Source organism: Zymoseptoria tritici, chromosome 15, assembly GCF_000219625.1.
Source record: "Zymoseptoria tritici IPO323 chromosome 15, whole genome shotgun sequence".
NCBI lineage: Eukaryota > Fungi > Ascomycota > Dothideomycetes > Mycosphaerellales > Mycosphaerellaceae > Zymoseptoria > Zymoseptoria tritici.
Window position 1 is genome coordinate 133,424 of NC_018204.1, and position 20,921 is coordinate 154,344.

A 20,921-nucleotide genomic window follows, 5' to 3' on the forward strand; every position below is an offset into this window, starting at 1 on the left:
AAGGGGCGGATATACGATAAGGGTATTAAGTATACATAGAACTATCTTATCCGTCCTAACCTCCTTAGATTGCCTATTAAAAACGATTGCTCCGCTTAGATCTAATATAACCTTCTACTCCTTTAGTTATACTACTCTTAAATCTACTAGCGCGACCTATCTCTTTTAGTATCGATATCGAAGTTAATAGCGAGGCGTAAGATTTGTACCTATAGATAAGTTTGTTCTCGCGATTATATAGTATAATATAGCTCCTTATTATCGTTAAGGCTACGAGTAGGCGGGAGAGTAGTATACTATATCTTAGTAGTAAGGTAAAATATAAGGTAGGAGCTACGGTCGATCGTACGGTCGAAGGATAGTATAAATCGTTTCAAATAAGAGGCTTATACTTTGCTTACTTAGAGCGCTATAATGCTCGTAACTTTATTTATATTAACCCTTATCGGCTTTAACTCCTCCTCTTCTACCTTTAATATAGATTACTACCTACTTAGGTATTAAATTCGGGACCTTATATCTAGTATTAAAGGCTATAAGACGGTAAACAGCGAAGATTTTATAGTTATCTTAGGCCTCTAACGGGCCTCCGGACGGGCTTCGGTCTTTTTTTTTACCGTCGCCGTCGTATCCGCTCTACCTCCTTCTCCTCCTCGGCCTATAGACGACCGCTAGATATAGGATATCTCGAGCATCGTATATATTACCTTATATATCGTAGCCTAGGGCGCTATACGAGGGAGCTATCGACCGACTATATAACTAAGAAAGCTAATTAACGGGCGTTAGGCTTAGCTATATAAGTAGTAAAAAAACGTATACGTAATATAGGGTTATACCGACGATACTCCTACGTAGTATAAGGTATCTTAGGTAAGAGTAAGGCTAAGGAGGAGTAAGACAAGTAATAGACCGAGGCCGGGGAGGTTTTCGATCGCCTTACTTATAGGACTTATAAGTATTCTCTTAGTAGATAGGCTAGAGATAATAGTTAGTATTAGGAGAAGGAAGAAGCTCTACTACGGCGGATAATCTAGTATAGCCGGCGTAGTTATTATGTCGCTATGCCGCTCGCGGTAGGTCTAGAATACGTTATACGCGAGGGCTCCGGGGCCGAACGAAGTTAAGTTAGTAACGCAAAACACCGAGCTATATAGCGCTACTACCTACTACACCGTATCGAGAAAAGGCTATAGCGGTCGAAAGAGCTAGTAATAGACGCATAATTAAGATCTAACCTTAAAAGCTAGATAAGATCGAGTTCGTAAGGCCTTAATATTCGAGGTCTTTAAACTCTTCTATCTACTTATTATAGTCGATACAGCTGCATATCTTAAGGACTGTAGGACGTATACGATAGTGCTTACTAGTAATAATCCGTCCGTACACGATCTATAGAGGTTGTTACTGCGACCAGGCTGGCGACTCCTTACTCTCTTCTCTTCCCGAGGCAGTAGGCGGGAATTGGGTTCGTGGATGGCGACTCTGCCAGTAGTGGTATCTCTGCCAGTAGTGGTATGAAGTAAACTATGCAGCTCTCGTCGGGCCGTGATTAAAATCTCTGCGATGGCTAGATCTGTAGTGCATGGATTGGCTGTTGCACTTGTCTTGTAGTTTCGTCGCTCCTTATCCGATAAGTGATTGGCCTGTAGACTCTTTCTAACCCAAGTAAGTGATCGCATTCAAAGGCATGGTGCTTCTTCAGCGTGTCAACGATGCCTTTTGGGGAAGGATCGGTCTGTACAGCTTCTGTAAGAGCGTTAATGCCTTCTTAGGTCTAGACAAGCCTCGGGACGAGCAGTTAATTCCGTTAATCGTTAGATCGTTGTAGACCGGGATGGCGCTGTATTTGGATGTATCTGACACACAAAACCGTGTTGCGATCTGCGCATGCCACGAAAGCCCCGGCGTATCTTCAGATCGCGCACAATGTGTGCTATCGTCAAAGACGCGGTAAGTACCATTTGAGAGAGCACTGCAATTCTGGCTGGCGTGCACTGCAAAGCATAATCAACGTCTGGGAGAAGCTTTTTACGAGCATACTCGACGGCCCTGGCTGTTAGAGCAGCAGCGCATACCGAAGATCTGGATATGCCATTGAATCACGCACAAGGCCTTTTAACGTCGGGGATGTCTACATTATCCGAGAAGGCACTGCAATTCTGGTTGACATCCAATTCACTCGGGCAGTCCTGATCTCGGCCATCTCTACTCGCCTACTTCGAGTTTAATAGCTAGGACCCGCAGCGATTAGGCTGTCGGACCAGAGCGGGGCAATTGTTAGTCCTGTGCCCAGGGCACCTCTAGTCGCCCACTTCGAGTTTAGTAGCCTACAACCTAAGCCAAAAGAAGGCTTTGCTACTACCGCTACCGATTGTAGATAAGGACTTGCTTAGAAGGATAGCACATCGCTTATCGAAGATAGAGATGCGACGATCCTAGATACTTGCACAATCTCTAGTAAAGACGGTAAGAAGAAGGCTTCTAACTCGTTCTATGTAGGGCCCTAGCTCGACCTTTCTTCTCTTCGTATCGTCCGTTTCCTCCGCATTACTTCTAACATTACTCCTACTTACTTCCTTACTACTAATATGTCCTCTCCTAGTAGTAAGGACCGGCCTCCGATCCCGGGCTACCCTTAAAACCCTATAACAAGAATCCCGCCTCCTAAGACGGCTGGCAAGGGCCGCATAATTGCGACGCTGCAGTTGGCGGGGGACTCGAGTGCGCTGGCGGATTATGCGTTGATTTTTGCGGGGTAGATGGGGATGCGCGATAGATTGCTGGTCGGATGAGAGGAGGGTATCGATCGATACATCGGAGATGGCTTCTCGCCCGGTGTGAATGAAGCGCGATTGTTCCTCGGCATCGACAGCGGAGAAGAGGGAGCAAGCCCAAGCCTCCATTCTCTCGCACCCTACAACCCATCCCAGATCGGACAACAATTCCCTGCGGATTCGATCGGATTCGAAAACGCTCGATCATGTGTTTGCTTGAGACGAGGGCATTTTTGTAATACTCGTGTTGCAAGCATTTCACCGACTAAGGTAGTTCTATATAATGTAATTTAATTAATGCCTACGTACGCCGGACATTCTTATCCTCCTATAATTATTACCTCGGTGCTTAACGACCGTCTTACGTCTTAAGGCTCGCTAGTACTACGATATCCGGAATCCGAAAATCGTAGCCCGACACTATTATCGCCGACAGCTTCGCCTTTAGCGCTATAGGAACGTCGTTTAAGATGTTAGAGGGAAAGCCTAAGAACACTACCCGATCCGTACTCTAGAGTCGGTAGCAACTAATAACCTCGTATAGTCGCGCTCGAAGCGTATCTAACTCCTCGCGAGCGTAGGAGAACTAGTGCTCTTCTATTCCCTAGCCGACGTACTAGTAGACGAAAGCGTACTTACTATATATAAGATCGAGATCGAAACTCGCGGGATAGAGTAGACTAATCCTCTACGATAACGGTAGTATTAGACTATATGCCTACCTCTTCTATATCTTAGCCGGGATTCTAGTAGACGAAAGCGTACTTACTATATATAAGATCGATCGAAACTCGTAGGATAGAGCCGACTAAGCCTCTACGATAGCCGTAGTGTTAGACAACATACGATAGCCGTAGTATCGAACAATATACGTAACGTAACGGCATCGGCGTATAACTATGCGTATACTGTCTTCGTCGTACGTACGTACGTACGTAGGTTTATTATACGTAAGATCGAATTTGCTTAGAGGACTCGGGAGAGTTAGGGACTAGGTAGGACTTCGGCGATAGCGGTAGTGTTAGACAGCATACGGGCGGCGTGCTTTTCGGAAAGCGGAGATTAGTCCGTCGGAGTAGTCGGATTTGTTAATAATTTTAGTAAGGCCGGCGACCAACCCTTAGGTCTCGGGTTTGTTACCTTTTTCTTTAGGAGTGCGGGAGGAGTTAAGAGGGGGTGAAGGGGTCGTAAGTCGATGCTAGGGTCGTTGGCAAGAGCCGGGCTACACGGGGGATGTAGGAGTAGTAACGTAAGGAGATTAGTAGGTAGGTAGGTCCGACTCTATGGGCTGGACTAGGGAGGCTAGGGTAGTGCCGTAAAGGGACGCATCGATTTGCTGCTGCAGGGAGTAAGCAGATAGTTTGTGCTAGTTGTTGTCGGTAGTGTTCGCACGCGATGGATGAAATTGCTGCTAATCGGTGTAAGAGCTCTGGAAGTCGACGCCGAGACCGTTAGCCGGGGATGGATCGGCTTGCTGCTGCGGGAAGTGAGCAGGTCGCATGTGCTGGCTGTTGTCGGTGGTGTTCGCACGCAATAGTTCGATGTGCTGCTGCGGGAAGCTAGCAGGTGTCCTCGATTAGGTTTTGGCGGCGGCCCTGACAGGAGGTGGGTTGGGTTGATGCTGAAAGGGAGAAAGGGAGATGCACTAAGGTGAGGTTTGATGGTCGTTTTTGAAAGCGAGCGGCGGGTTGGATTGCTGCTGCGAGAATTGAGCATGTAGATCGTGCTGGTCGTTGTTAACGGCGATAATTATGCAGTGCTCGATCGCCGTAGCGGCGCTTGAGGATGGGCGTTTCCAAAAGCTTTAGGATGGTCGCTTCCACATGCTCGAGGATGGGCGTTTCCAAAGGCTTCAGCATGCGCGTTCTGATAGGCGTGAGGGCGGGTGCTTCGACTGGCTCGAGAATATCCGATCCAACCGGCTTCAGAACAGGCGCTTCCTCGTGCTTGAGGCTCCATGTTCTGATAGGCTTGAGGTCGGGCGATTCTACCGGCTAGACAACAGGCGATTCGACCGGCTCCAGGATGGAATCTTCGACAGGGTGACTCACTATAACGCTCGAATTCGGACACGTTTGGTCTTGCCGTCCTGGGTTCAGGACTTGTTCTCTCAGAATCAAAGAATTCGACAAAGGCGTCGGCTCTGCTGACTTGCGAGCTAGCTTCAACGCTTTGCACCCTGCGGGTCGATGGTGAGGTGTCGGTGATGAGGTGTCGGAGGTGAGATGTCGGTGGTGAGATGTCGGTGTCGAGATGTCGGTGGTGAGATGTCGGTGTCGAGATGTCGGTGTCAAGTGTCGATGGTGAGGTGTCGGTGTCAAGTGTGGTGTCAGGTCTCATCACCTTTCCAGACAGTGACGCCAAGGATCCAAGAAAGATCCAAGGGTCCAGTTAGTCATTAAGGGGCCGAGGCACCGGACTCCTCTCCGTGCGTTGCTCCTTGGGTCCCCTTATGCATCCATCACACATCAGCCTCCTGTCATCTTCCGACTTTACTCCTACATATTCCTTTTCGAGCATACAATAACAACATGACAGGGACTAAAGATCCGGCACGACTACACTACACTAATCCTAATCCCATAATGGCGTTGCCCGACTAACAGTAGCATTATTGCAGTACGACAACTTCGACAGCGACACCAACTTCGACAGCGACACTAGATCCGCTTCACTTCCACCTCGTCATCCACTCTTCGCATTACCCGACCCGCTCCTGCTGGCGGCGCATCCTTCTCCTAGATCGCCTTCGTGCAAAGCCGTGGAGTTTCTCCAGCTTTGTTGGAAGCGCGGGAGGTGAGGTACACGTGGGAACATGGGCGTGGTGAGGGATGGAGTACAAGCGAAGGATCATCATACACAACGTTTCCGCCATGGGCCTGTCAAGTCAATGCGCTTGCACTCGGTTGGCCTTCGACATGCGCCACCGTGGAGGGCATTACAGCTGACCGCATCGGAATCAGAGACCGCAACGCAATCATGACGGAGCGCATTGCACGTCTTTTTTTGTCCGAGCGCATAATACTACCTTACGCATCAGCTAAATACCTTCTTTAATTTGCAACGCTGCGCTTCCCTCGAGTATCCCTGTCCAATGTCACGTTGGTCTTCGCAAGCGATTGTCCGTCCTCGCTGGAGAAACTCCTTACGACTTCTTTCGATAGCTTTGTTAGGATCGAGATTGAAGCAGCAGAATAGCGAGATAGAATAATCTAACCAGGCCGAACAGCATTAATCTAATCGCTAATACAACGGTACATTACTTTAGACGTATTCTACTTTAGATAGGGGTAATAGAGCATTTAGGTCTAGAAAAGGATATTAGAATACTATTATGTTATGCGTACGCTAGACGAAACTAACTATACGGTAGGATAACTCGTTATCGATAGATTAGCTACCTCTCGATCGCTATTAAGACTCCTCGAAAGCTAATATATCTCGACTATAGCTTCCTAAATCTATAGGGTATACTATTACTCCTCTATTATCCTTACTACTATGTCCCGCTTCTATGTTATGTCTCACACTTCCGAAGAGGTATAAGGCACGGGTTGGTGCTCGTCAGTTTAAGAAACAAGTGTTCTTACAATGGATGCGAGTGAAGGCGGGAATTCCAATTAGTGAGATTGAACAATGAGTTGTACACGATGTTCAGAAGGAACATCGTTAAGGTCTATATACCTATCGCTGCAAGCGTTGCTCTCTATGCTCTCCGCGCTCTCTCGGGATTAGGGAGAGCAGAGAGATTAAGCTGCTCTCTTATGATCTCTTGCCAAGCGGGAGATTAGAGGGATCACTGAGGAGAAGGGTCTCTCGTCCAATAAGGCCGAGGGCACCCTGGTTCTTCTGCTGTTCGTGCATGCCCGTAACATTCTACCCCCTATCTCCTCTAAACCCTATACGATTACCGACCTCCGAACCGCTATATCGACGTACCCTAGGCCTAACTAAAAACTACCGGCTTAGAAATCGCGCGCTCTACGTCTACCCTCGATAATCGCGAAGGGTTAGCGCTAGATATTATACGGCTTTTCCGCTTTAGAGACGAAAAAGTAGCTATGTTCGACGCCGCGCCGACCTCTATAATTTTTAGGTACGCTTCGGATCTTCGTAGTCCCCGAGACTAAGGCTTCGACTCCGGCTTAGACTAATAATAACGCCTACTTACGTAGATTTCCGGAGTTAGGATTAGGGGCGATTACCGTCTCCGGTAGGAGGGTAGAAGAGGACAGGATCGAGGGAGAAGGATGGGAAACGTTAATGAGGTGGAGGATGTTAGTCGCCCTGCCTGTCGCTATTAGATCTTCGCGGTGTGTCCGTCCTGCGAAAGACGGGTAGCGAGTTTTGCCTGCTCGTGTCTTATGCCGACGTGGTTCACTCTAAGAGCGATGATCTGATCGTGGAATATTGTTCGTAAGCTGTTAGGGCTACGGACGGACGGCGACGATGCGAGCGGCCTTGGGACTCGTCTCGTGGAACGGGGACGACAAGGCGGATGTATGCTTTTTTGAATGGTCATGGTCTCGACGTGGTGGTACTGGCGGACACCACATCTCGTCACGGACCATCGGGTGGGAGGTGTTTAGTCTTCTATTGCAGCAGACCAGCGCCGGCGGTGCGGGTTGGGGGAGAATGGGCGATAGTGAACTCGGGAGGATTAAGCATCGTGGGTGAGTGGGTCGGTCGTCGCCGCGTGGAGAGTAGAAGTGAAGGAGGAGTCTGTCTCGACTTGGGGAGGGTAAAGGTGATGGAGGATACCCTCGGCACGATGGGGGAGACATGACGAGGTTCAGATAAAGGATGCAGGACGAGTTAACTGGCTTGTAAGAAGAGTCGGCGGTGTGACGGGCGGTGAACATCCTGTTAAGAGAAGATGGAGCCCGCGGTAATAGGCAGTAAGTGCAGCGTGGAGGGGCGGGTGGGAGCTTGCTAGTCCGCACGATGGGACAGACAGGAAGAGGGATGGAGACATTAATGTTCCGAACTCGCCACGATCGGTGCAGTAGTAGAGGACTAATTGTCGGGTAGCAAGTGTACTAGGGAGTCTAAAAACAACCCCTTGGAGGGAAGATGTCTACCGATTCGGCCGCTGTTAACGTGATAAACTGCAGGTCGTGGCCGAAGACGAACCCGCCAATAACGCCGACCCAATTTCGGAATATTATCTCGTGATTGATGTTGCCACTCCTCTACTGGCAAGAGTTGTGACCTGAACGATTCCGACTGTTAACGGTCGGTTCCATGGTGCTCAAATACCATGACACTTCCACTTCACCTCCTTCGTAGTAATCATTCATCACTCCATACCTGCCCATCCTTTAAGACCATCCAATCCTGCTAGTCTTCGGCCCGACAATGGCGATGGGCCAATTTCCTTAACTCCATCTCAAACTTCTTGTTCCCGTTTCCCACGCCCGTCTTTGAGTAGATGCGTGCAATCCTGGTCGAGGTATACACGACAAATCTTAGCCGTGGTTGGGCGTTACCGAGGTAGTCGTCACGGTTCCAGTTGGTCCGTAGGAGGATCTGTGGCCGTGGCGAGGGGCTCGGGTCTTGGAGGGGTAGTTTAGGCGAGTACTGGCCTCCTCAGAGGCTGCTTAGGAACGGGTTCGTGAGCCTCCTCGGGAGTTTGCGTAGGCGAAAAGAGAATGTTAAGGGGATGTGGTTGACGAGAGGCGAAATGTTGAGTTCAGAGCAGGCACAGGCGGCGTTGACATTGCTTTTGTCGGGGTGTGGGGAATTCGCGGTGTTGCCTATGTTAGAGGCTGTAGTGTAGCTGGCCACGGGAGCGATGGCGTTGATTTGATCGCTGGATCTTCGTGTTGTCGTAGCGGCTCGTCTCGAAGGAGATGCCATTGGTGCTCATAGAGCTCCCATGTGGGGATCGGCGGTCCTCCTCGTGTTAAAGCAGGCTACGGAACGTCCATGTCTTGGTAGTCCTGTGGGAGTTTGTTATCATCGAGGTTCGAGAAGGGAATTTGTAGGAGCTGGTCGAGAGATAGCGATGAGGCGGTCATCTCGTCGACTCCAATGGTTGTAGGCGGTCTGACTGTGATCAAGACGAGGTTGGGAGAGGCCATGTGATGAACGGATTGGTCGCCATGTTTGAACCGTCACCTAGTAGGCAGAGCCGCCTGTGAGCAGGCATATGATCTCTGTGCTCTTCTCGGGAAGGTCTCAGCTTCTCAGCAAGGTTCGCGTTCGTTCGGAGGAAGAGTCAAACGAAGGGCCATCGATCTCTCCGTCCAGATCAAATGCTCCGTCCAGATCAAGTGCTCCGTCCAGATTAAGTGCTCCGTCCAGATCAAGTGCTTCCGTTAGGGCCCTGCCTTATCTTAAATAGTCCCATGTCCAAATCATCACGCCGTGCTTGACGGACACATCGACACCATGGAAATGCTGCGATAGTTGTGAGCTGGATGTCGCTTGTATAACAGGTAGAAGATGGGCACGGTTCGTCTTGCGTTAATCAAGGCGATACGGTATGTTGTCGACGAAACCATTTTGAGCGTTCGGCTCGTCCAGCCCCCACTCCAGCTTGGTCTGATATCTACGCAGACGTGATTAATCCTACGCGCAAGAACGTTTATTCCCTTGCCTAGCCGCTGAGGCAGAATATTTTGTTAACATGTGACGAGCAGCTAGGATCCTATTTACTTTAGACACATCTCCTCGCTTTACACGTGACATCCTGTGCACTACACTACATATATACAACGAATAATGCATAGGAAAAGTCTTATAGGCGATAGCATGTCCTTTACTTCTTAGTAAGCTTAATAGTCTAGCATAGTTTGGCAGAGGGGTCGAATCTATGCTATGCTAAAAGCCTAGACTAGTATGCTAGTAGCATGCTAGATCAAATGCGGCTTGCTAGAAGATGCTAATAACAGCCGCATAGACTTAAACACCGCCGAGAAAGCTGTACGTACTAGATATACTACGTCGATATACGATATGCGCGTACAGATTGCTCGGCAGCCTCGTGCTATTAGCATCTGTCTAGCATTAGCATAGCATAGACAGCTGTGCTAATGCTAGCCAATAAGGAAAAAGGCGCTGCTAGAAAAGCTAAACTTCGATAATGCTAGCTATGTGATCAAAAAGCGGAAAAAGAATAATACTAATTATAAGGGCGAAGGCCCTTAAGCTATATAGACTAACTGAAACGAGCGAGTTATGTGATAATAACGAGCCTTCAAGTGAAACGGTGTCTAAGGCTTTAAGGGTTTAAGTAAACCTAAGCGAGGTTTTTAGTGTTTTTGAACATCCTCCCCTTTAGTAAATGCGTAACCTTAAGCGTTTGTAACAACCTTAATTAAAGGCTCAGGTTATATGCTAATGCTCTTAAGTGGGTGTGCGTGACCTCGAATAAACGAGCGTAATCTAGGAGGTCCGTAATTGCTCGGAAGGTAAGGGTTTAAGTGCAATCGTCTAGCTAATTCTAGTAGGTGAATAATCTAATTCACGTACTATCACAAGCCTTAAGCTGGTAACTGCTAGCACGTAGTCGAATTCACTAGTAGGTCGCCCCTCTAAGGGCACAAAAGCGACTGCGTTCTTCTTTTTAAACCTTTTCTCTTTTATTAACATCCGTAATCCTTTCCTTCCCTTTTCCTTAGACCTTTATATAGTCTACGATTACCACACCTTATAACATCACAACACACCTTAAGCAATAGTCGCTATAGCGAAGGGTAACGAAGACAAGCGTAAGAAAGACGATAAGAGCAAGGACGACAAGGTCGACAAGTAGCTCCGCCGATCTCCTCGTAAACTAGCCCCTAAGTTCCCTCCTACGAAGGCTGTTCAAAGTGCTATTAAGACAGTCAAGCGCGGATACTTAGATACAAGGATGTTAACTTAAGCATTTAGCTCGGTCTTAAGTAGCAAGAATCAGCCGTTACGAGCTGCTGCTACCTAAGAATTAATAGATAAGTTCGCTTTAAGGAAACTCTACGTCTAGCCTAATGTTATATCTCGGCGTAACTATATAGAGTATACCAAATTCGGGTATAAGCAAGCTACTGGTTATAAGTCGGCATACGATGCTTATCGAGATAGGCTTAATATGTCTGCCTTAAGCCTTAGGTCTAAGCTACTAGGCACACGCGCCCCTACAAGCAACAATTACGAAATCCCTTAGCGTAACCCTTAACTAGCGAACTAGGGCCGCGGCTTAAGGAGTCGCACTGCCGTACAAGGTTAGGACCCTACGATGCCTCGTAACGTCCTTAACCGCTCTCCGGATCTTCGTAGCTTGTACCCTAAGCTAGATCGCTTCGACCCTTAAGGAAACATTAATAGCACTACTATGCACGCCTCTGTCGGCGCTCGACTTAAAGCTCTCCTTACTCCTAGCCTAGCCTCTAATCGCATCGCGGTTACGGACGCATAGATAAGGGAAGTAATGTATTGTCTGATTATAGTGTCGAATGCGCCTATTAAGTACCTTCGGCAATTCCTAGCTACCTTTACGATTTCCTAACTTAATGCCTTAATTAATAGACTTTAAGCGTTCGAGCTGGGCGATCTGCGTAGCTTAGACTAGCGTAAATCGGACGGTTACCTTATTAGGGCCTATAAGCAATAGCGTCTAGTCTCTCTTTTTACTTAAGCTCTCGGTGGCAGCCCTTAAGAAGGCAACTGTAGCTGCGAGTCCGGCAAGCGTAAGGCTAGTCCCTTTAAGTTATGTCGCAGTAGTAGAGGCTGCTTTAGCTACTGTGCTAACTACAGCTATACTAACTACTACGATCGCTATTCGGTTGGAGATTCTAAACTCTAGGGAAAGACTAGGACTAAGAAGAGGAACCCGAAGGCTAAGGAAGGTAATAACGATGTAGAGGACGAGTAGGTAGACTTTAAGGAGGAAGTCTTAATTCCGCTCCTAGAAGAGCCTATCTAAGTGCCTTCAAGCCCGCCGCCTTCCAGCCCTAGACTATTCGATTCTGGACCCGGTAGGGTCACCTAGCTGCTATTACCCTTCTTACTAGTTAGACGAATCTTGCCGACATAGAGGACATTAACTTAATAGCTGTCGCAGCTCGTTCTCCTAACTTAAGGGGTCCTTTGTCTGCTCGTAAGGAGATAGACACTACTCCTTCGCGGCTAGAGCGTCCTTACTTGGATCCTTTAAGGGGGTTCGGTAGATCTCCGGGTGCTAGGCCTTTGTCCTTCTAGCTTCCTAAGAACTACGCCTAAGGAATGCCTATAACTATAGATAATAGGTATCGCCGCGACAACCTTTAAGCTAGGCGTACGACCCGTCCGGCTAACGTACCTCTACTCTCCCGCATAGGGCAATAAGGCTCCTCTAGGCCTGGCCCTACCCTCTTCCCGACAGGCGATCGTTAAGGTACTCTAGCGCTAGTGCCCTCTAGTTTAAGTACTCGTCGGGGCCCGCCTCCTCGGCCGAGCACCATGCCCGCTCCGGTTTAAGCTCCGGTTCGAAACGCACTAGCTCCAGCTCGTTAATCCCTAAGCCTACCGTTCTATAATGCGGCGGAGGATTTCGTAGATCTAATGTACGAAGGAGAGAGGCTCTTATACGCCATCGATTAGACCTTGATACTAGCACGGACCGGCTTAACTAATAATTACGACCTAATTCCAACCTTCTCCGGCTGCCTTGTATACGAGCTAGTGCTCCCCTTAAGCGGTTTCGCTACCTAGGGGAACCTGTTTTTTGGCACGGCTCCTCGGGCTAACAATAGGCGTTAAGCATACGGCGCAGAGGGCCTAACAGTTCCTCTAGGAAGCTAACGTACGCGCGTGTACACGGAGCACATCGAGCAGCTCTACCGCAACCGCTTTAACAAGCGCCACTCCGTATATCAAGTCGTCTAGATAGCTCTCTCGCGGGCTTAAGTGCGTCTTAGAGCTAATTAAGGCATTACTCCTTAGATGCTGCACTTGTAGGCGGTAATGTCAGCCCTTAAGACGCAGCTTATTACTAAGAAGGAAGAAGATGCTAAGAGGGAGTAGGCTAAGAAGGGTTAATTCGGGTCTAAGTAGGATCGGTAGAAAATTCGTAGGCTTAAGCAGGAGCACCAAAAGCATTGTTTTTCTTGTTTTTCTTTTTTTCTAAGCCCCCTTATCTACTAGGCTGTGTATGCGATGTAATGCGATACGACGCTAGAAGCTAGCGCGAAATGAATGTATAATAGCACTTAAGGACTAGCCTTAAGTATAAAAAACATAAAATGAAAACCCTCCGGGGGATCTATTAAACTTAGGCCCTCGCATTAACCTTTCGTTTAGACTTAAAGGTTAGCTTCCTTCGTAGCTGCACCGCAGGATTACGAGGAGCTTTCCTTATGTTCTAGGGTAGTCGTCGACGGGGCATAACTACAATAGTGTCCTCGTTATTACCCGACTCCCCTTAGGGTTTAAGTGGAGTCTCCTAGAGCTCGGAAGGGATCACAAGTAGTTCCTCTTCCGTTTCTTCTATAATAGGCTCCGTAGGGATAGGAACAGTTGCTGTAACAGGGTTAACTTAAGCGTCTTCCCTTAATGTTGCTGCTGCATTTACCGGATATATAACCGGCTAACTTAAGGGTGCTAACTTCTTCAGCTCCCTAAGACGTTTCTTTTCGAGAGTAGCCTTAAGTTTCTCTACCTCCTTAGCATTGTCTCGATTCGCGCGTGAAACATCTCTATACTTCCTTCGGATCTTATTAGCAGCGAGTTTAAGCTTATGTTAAAACTTTGGCTAATCGTTAGTTTTTAAAGAATCTAAAGGTTTGCCCTCCCCTAAAAGGAATCGAAGGGCTCCTAACCGTTTAAGCTGCTATAAAGACAACTTGTCCTACTTCTGCTTAGGGATAGTCGCTAGAGTAGAGAAACTTAAGCATAGATTAAGTGCTAGATTATTACGCAAGGAGTCCTTAAACTCCTAGCTAGCGGCCTTAAGTAAAATCTCCTATCTACAGCGCTTCTGCTAGTCCCTAAAACTAGTGCAGTTAGCGCGGATTAGGCGATTACTATGCACCTAATGCTTAACTACAGACCCGTCGTAGGACTCTAAGGTATACGTACTAAGCTAGCTTCGCTTAATTACCTTAAAGGGACCTACGAAGGTCGGCTAGAGCTTCGTCTTAGTCTTATTTAAGACAAGAACAAAGTCTCCCTCGATAAACTTGCTATTAGTCTCCTTAAAGGTGTGTCTACTAATAGCGCCGGCTCTTACTGCTTTCGCAAGCAGCTTTTCTGCGGCAATCGTCCTAGCGTTCTACATTACTTAATGCCCAGATTTAGGATCCTCGGGCTTAAGCTGCATTAGACGCAGGTACGGATAATCCTCAAGTATTCGGGGTTGCTGGCCGAACAAGAGGAAGAAGGGGCTGTATCTACAACCGGACTAGGCCCGGATTCGGCTTGAATACAGCGCCTTAGGAAGGTACAAGTCCCAAGCGTGCACGCTTTTACTATAGCACATCTTAGAGAGGATCCGGCCGAGAACACCGTTTAAGGCCTTAACCTTCCTGTTCGTACGGGGATAGTAGGGCGTCGTTAGCCTATAGTTAGCTTAAAGGGTATCTATAAGGATATTAAACGCCTTGCTTATAAAGTTGGATCTATTGTTACTAAGGACTTCCCTTAGGGGTCCAAAGTTCGCATAGATCTCTTCTTAAACAAAACGAGCGACCGTCTCGGTTTCCTAATTCGAGGTAGCCCTTACAACCGGCCAACTAGTAGCATAATCCACGGCTGTAATAATGTACTTGTTACTATTAAGTGTAACAGGCATTAGACCGACAACATTAATTGCCTAGTGCTTAAATAGCTTAAGCTTAGAATTAGCTTAGTGGAATCGCGGCTCCTATAGGGGACTCCGGGACTTCTTCTTCGTAGCTTAACACTAAGGGCAAGTAGAAGCGTAGTTATAAACATCCTGTTTAAGTAACTACTACTAGCCCCTCGCTCGAAGAATGCTACAGACGCCGGGCAGTGCGAAGTGCCTGTAGTTATTGTAGCAGCGTTTAAGGAAGTCCTACCGGAATTCCGGATCTACGTAGGGTACAAGGCTTCTATTAGCCTCGCGATAATATAGGAGGTCGTCCTTAAGGACAAGATCTGACACCTTCTTTTTAATTAAGCGGCTTAGCTTCTTGTTCTCGGGCATCTCCCCTATAGTTTTGAAATAGATTACTCTATTAATTACCTTACGCTCGGAGAATCCTCGTATAATCGTCCCCCTTGTAGCGTTCTCCTTAAAGGAGCGAGGCAAAGCGGTTAAGAAGTCCGCGGGTTTAAGTAATTAATCCCTAGGCTATGTAGAACCCTCCCCGGCCATATTAGCTAGGGTACCTTCTATTAAGTCCGGCCGGCGGGAGAGGGCATTAGGGACTATAGCCTTATTCCCCTTGCGGTAGCGGATGTCGATGTTATAAGCTTAAAACTCCTTAATCTAGCGTGCAAGTCGCTTAGTTAGAGTCTTCGAGGTTTTTAGGTACTGCAGGCTATAGTAATCCGTAATTACTTAAGTCTTAGTCCTATTGTCGATATAGTAGTTCCATTTTCGAAGGGCTTCCTTAATAGCAAGGAGCTCCTTCTCGTGCACTAGATAGTTTAGTTCTGCCCCTTGCAGCTTGCGGCCCTCGAAAGAAACCGGATGCAATTTCCTATTAGAGTTAGCTTAATGCAGGACTGCACTAAGCGCCTACTTACTTACATCCGTTTTAATAATAAAGGGCTTCTTAGTGTCTGGCATAATTAGCACTAGCTCGCTGTATAAGGCTTCCTTAAGCTTCGCAAAAGCGATAGTGTACTAGGCAGTCTACTTAATAGGGCGCTTCTTCTTAGCACGCAGTAGCAAGTTATCTTCCTTAAGGAGGTCTAACAGCGGAGCAGCGTACCTAGCAAAGTCTCTAACGTACTTGCGATAGAAGGAAGCTAGCCTAATAAACTGCCGAACTTCTTGCGCGTTAGTCGGCTATAGCTAATCTCTGACAATAGAGATCTTGTCTTCTATAGGCCTAACTTAATTGTAGCTTACTCGATGTCTACAGAAGTCGAATTCCTTAACCCTAATATAACATTTCTTAGGGGAGCAATATAGCTCTTAAGACCGCAGGACATCTAGGACTTCCTTTAAGTAGACTTCGTGTTCCTCTAGGGTCTTAGAGAAAATCACGATATCGTCTAAGTAAACTACACATGTCTTGTAAAGGTGCCTTCTTAGAGCTTCGTTTATTAAGCTCTAGAAGCTTGCCGGTGTATTGCACAGGCCGAAGGGTATTACCTTAAAGTAGTATTTGCCCTAGCGAGTGTTAAACGCTGTCTTGTGCTAGTCCTCTTCCTTTACCTTTAATTGCTAGAACCCGGAGGTTAAGTTAATCTTGGTAAAGTAGCTTAAACTATAAAATGCATCTAAGCAGTCGGAAATCCGAGGTAGGGGGAATCGATCCTTAACGGTGGCGTTGTTTAGAGCCCTGAAATTAACGCACATTCGCTATTTCCCTCCTAGCTTAGGTACAAGTAACACAGAGCTTCCCTAAGCCGATTAGGATTTGTTAATTAACCTACGCTTCTAGAGTTCCTCGATTTAAGACTCCTGTTCAAGCGATTAGGCATAAGACAGCTAGTAAGGCTGTTAATTAATCGGCTTATAGTCCTTAGTATTAATTAAATGCATAATAAACCGGTCCTTCGGTAGCTTGTTAGGTAAGGAAGATCTAAACAGATCCCTGTTGTCTAGGATAATGCGGCTTAAGCTAGGTTCCTTACTTAAGGGAGGAGGAACGTCGTCTTCCTTAAGGGACATAGGGTCGTCCTTAGGATCGCGTTCCCTCTCCTGTTGCCGCTCCTGGTATTTATCTATGTTTAAGAGATATAAAGGCGTGTCGGGATTAACGTTAAGTAAATCCTCCAGTTCCTTAAGGGAACAGAGGTCCTTATCTACCGGAATGCTCCTTAAGTTAGGAGCGTATCTAGAGCATAGTATAGCATACTTAACACCGTTGTCGTATAAGTACACCTTGTTCGTAAAGAAATTAATAGTCGGGCAGTACTGCCTAAACTATTTAAGGCTAAGGATTACCTCGTGATTAGCGAGATTAAGCACTCGGGCAGTGATTTCCCCCTTAAAGTTACGCAGCTAGTAAGGCAGCTTAACCCTAAGGGTTGTCTCTATTGCTGTGCCGTTAGGCAGAACTACGGTCTAGGAATCTATAGCTACTTAAGCCTCCGGAAACTAGTCCGCGATCGTTCGTAAGACGTATATACGCGTAGCCCTAGTATCGAACAGGAACTTGGCCTTAACAGAATGCTTACTTAAACCTAAGCGTCTAGAGGTAACTAAAAGGTTTGGTCCTATAGCGTTAAGGTAGTTAAGTTAAGCATTAGGAGGGATCCTAAGCAATAAGGGCGACGCAACAGACGACTTAGAATCCTTAGCATCTAAGTCGCTGTCTATTTTTTTGTCGGCTTGCTTAAGCCCCCCTTACGTCTGTTATAGTCGTCCTACTTCTTCTGCAAGTCTGGCTTAAGCTTCTTCTAACAGCGATACTAGGTGTGTCCGGCGACTCCGCAGTTATGGCACTTTAAGGAATACTCCTAAGCCGGTAGCTTAGAGCTGTTGTCGTTAGCTATATATTTAAGGGCAGCGGCAACGTACTCTACGGTAGTCTTGTTTACCTTTCTTAGTTTAAAAGCCTTCCTAGCAAGAGCATTGCGGTTTTCCTTAAAGGCAGGGGCATCTATTCTTAGGCCCCTTTAAGAATCTACGACCTCCTAGTTAGCTACGTCGATAGCTTAAGCCTAGTCTATAATCTCCTATAGTCTAGCCTTTTAAGGGGTAAGCTTATGTCGAATAAGCTCCGCTCGAATCGACAGCTTAAGCCTATTAAAGAAGACAGTAGCATTAGAGAAGTTATTAGGCCTTAGCTTAAGTATGCGAGCTACAGAGAGGATTTTGTAATAGAAGGTAATAACACCTCCTGTTTGCTTAAGAGCTCGGTATTGTCTCTAGAGCTTCTCTTAGTAATAATAATCTTAGAAATAGGAGACGAGGTTGCCGAGCATTAAGTTAAGAGTATAGGTTCCCTCGATAATTTTAAGCCTACAAGTCTCTTCCTGTTCCTCCTACTAAGTAAGGGCGTTACGCTACATCTAGCTACCTACTAATTCGATAAGGTTAGCTTCGGATAGGCGGATACCCCTCTATCTTAGGGCAATCTAAGACCTTAAGTAACGCTCTATAGACCTGACCCAGATATTAGCAGCGTTGTTTCGAGTGTCTCCCTAGTATAGTTCTAGTGCCCGGACGGAAGCCTTAATAAAAGTATCTAAGGAATTAAGGGGAGTTGTATCCCTACCTAGTGTTCTAGACGTGTGGCGATAGGGACGACTTGGTCCCTTATCGTTACTTAAGCCGTGTCTAAGGTTATCTCCTCGATATAGGGATAGCTTAAACCGTACGGCTCCTAGCTCGCTTAGTCCCCGGATAGGCCTGTTAGCAGATCCTGCTCGAACAGGCTCCTGGGACAAGCGGGCGTTCTCGGCCTAAAGTCGGACAGAGTCCGCTTTAAGTTGATTAATATGTTCCTCTATCTCCCTTAAGGCGGCCATATGCTCGCTAAAACGAGTAGGGCCTAAGCCTACATTCGCAGCAGCAGGTCGGCTTATTGTTTGTTTGTTTGTTCCATTTACGTCCTGTAGGAGTCTATGACTATGTAGGACGGCTGTCTCGCGACAGCAGTCTATCTATGTACAATCGTTGTTCTCTCGTATCTCTTGACCTTAGGGAAAGACCCGTACCTAGGATAGTAGCCAGCTAGTATCGAAGGACTTTAAAGAAAGACAAATAAGGAAAAGTAAAGGAGTGTAGGCTAGACGGTCTCGTCTTCGCCTCTTGCTAGGTGCCAGGACCTAGAAGCAATCTTTATGTCCGAGAGAAAGGTAGTAAGGTGTTTCCGGAGTTCCTTATCTTCTACTATTTCTAGTAGAGATTGTGCTTGTCGTAGCGGTAGTGGCCTAAATACATCGTAGATAGGGCAGCTACATACGAGGTGTTCTGCTGTTTCTCGTCGTCCGCAAGGGCAGTCTAGCGTCGTTACGTGTCCAAAGCGATAGAGATAGGACTTTAGGTATCCGTGTCCTAATAGGATAGTATAGAAGGCACTAGTTAAAGCGCGTCTTCCTCCTATTCTATGTTTTCCTGGCGAGCTCCATGAAAATCGACTAAGGTAGCTATTTGTATTCCTAGGTACCTTATTAATCTCCCGTTGTCTTACTATTTCGTATCGGGTTTTCCAGACGCTAAAGAGATCGTCTTTTGCGTAGTTAGCCCTCTCGTGTTCTACGAAATGCTTGTATTGTCGGAGTCGATAACAGAGTAGTTGTATCTGTGTTCTCTGTCATTTTTGCGGAAGTATCTCTCTCGAGTCCTCGTATCGGACTTCTCGCGTATCCGAAGGCGCGCTTTGGATAGCGAGTCTTACAGGGTAGTTTTCGGGTAGCTTTGCTGCGCGTAGAGAGTATAAAATTGACTGTCTCTCTAGGCGTAGATCCGGGGGGAAGAGATTTAACTCTACCTCGGACAGGACGTTTAGGGCGGTACGGAAAACGCCTAGGATCTTTCTACAAGCTTTACTTTATAGAGATACTAGAGGTTTTATGCTCTTTTTCGACCGCTACCAAACCGGGGCCCCGTAGTCTGCTATTGTAGTAACGCAGGCTAGGTAGATCTTTCTTAACGATATAGAAGATAGACCGCGTTCGGTATTTACTAGTCTTTCTAATCGATAGAATGCCGCTTGTGCTTATGCCGATCTTATTACAATATACTCCTTAAAGGTAAGACCGGCGTCTAGCTAAATCCTAAGCTACCTTATCGCTTTCTTTGCCGGGCGAACAATGTCGCCGTTTGGAAGAATTACCGGGCAATCGGACCCTTTCCCTTTCGAGAAGTGTACTAGGTCTGTCTTTGCTAGGTCGAAAGCAATCGAGTTCTTCTTTCCTAGGTCTATTAGCCTTCTTGCCTTACGTTCTAGTACCTTAGAGTTCTTCTTAAGGGACGTAGACGAGGTAGATAGTCTAATGTCGTCGACGTAGGAACTAGGAGTAACTCCTTGTAGCGAGAAGAATATGTCGCGCGTATAGATAAGAAAGAGGATAGGAGACATCGGGCTGCCTTGCGGAACGCCGATCTCTACGTCCTAGAATTCCTATATCTGTCCGTCGAATGCTATTCGTAGGCGTCTATTGCTCATAAACGACTGAACCTAACGTATAAGGCTGTGCGGAAGCCTTAACTGGATTATTATTCTTAACAGTCGGTTCTTTACAACGTAGTCGTATGCTCCTCTTACGTCGAGGAAGATAACCGAAGTCTTCTTTTTCTTTCTTCGATTCTCCTCGATTTCGTTCGTTAAGAGAAGCACCGTATTAATAGCCGATTTCTTCTTTCGCCCTCCTAACTGCGAGTCGTGTAGAAGGGGCTTCGTCTCTGCGATAATCCCTAGGCGTTTTGCGAGTATTCTCTCGCTAATCTTGCTAAGGCAGTTTAGGAGAGAGATAACTCGGTAGGCCTTAGGGACCGAATAGTCTAGTTTTCCCGGCTTTGCTAGAACTGCGCCTGTCGCAACTTTCCAGCATCGGGGGTAGTGTCCTTCGTCGAGTAGCCTACTGTATATACGTAGAAAGGTAATAGGAATAGCGCCGTACGCTTTACTAATAATAGCTTGCGTAATGCCGTCTAGGCCCGGCGTTTTTCCTTTTACTATCTTCGTGCTACAGGCGGCAGCGAGTTCCTCTTCGGTTAGCGTAGTCCAGCCCTAATCCCCGGCTGTATACGCTTCCTAACGGCTAGGTAGAGGTTCCTCGGCAGGAGGGCGCGGAAATAAGGCTTCGGAGAAGGCCTTACATTTCCCCTCGAAAGAATCTTCGTTGTTTATCGTAGGTATCTGTCTTCGGCTGCTATTCCTAGTATAGGACATAGCTTTAAAGATAGATTTCGAGTCTTCTTTTTCGAGGAAAGCGTTCCAGTAGTTCTTCTTAGCTGTTTTAATAGCTTGGAAGTACTCGTTTCTCGCTTTCGTATACGCCTCTTTCTCGTCTAGCGTCGGCGTATGTCCGCAGGTAAAGGTCTGTCTATATGTTCTAGACATTATACGGCGTAGCGTACGTAGCTCTCTATTC

General features: G+C 47.0%; 1 protein-coding gene across 1 annotated transcript in view; it reads right to left on the minus strand.

Annotated features, from left to right (window-relative positions):
• Positions 1 to 4,513: 4,513 nt before the first annotated feature.
• Positions 4,514 to 20,921, minus strand: part of MYCGRDRAFT_51688 (uncharacterized protein) — a gene marked incomplete at both ends in the record, with an annotated part of 45,414 nt that continues 29,006 nt past the window's right edge. The window contains one exon of the mRNA XM_003847338.1: positions 4,514 to 4,764. Within this exon, the coding sequence (XP_003847386.1) occupies positions 4,514 to 4,764 (251 nt within the window). The remainder of the gene's footprint in view (positions 4,765 to 20,921) is intronic.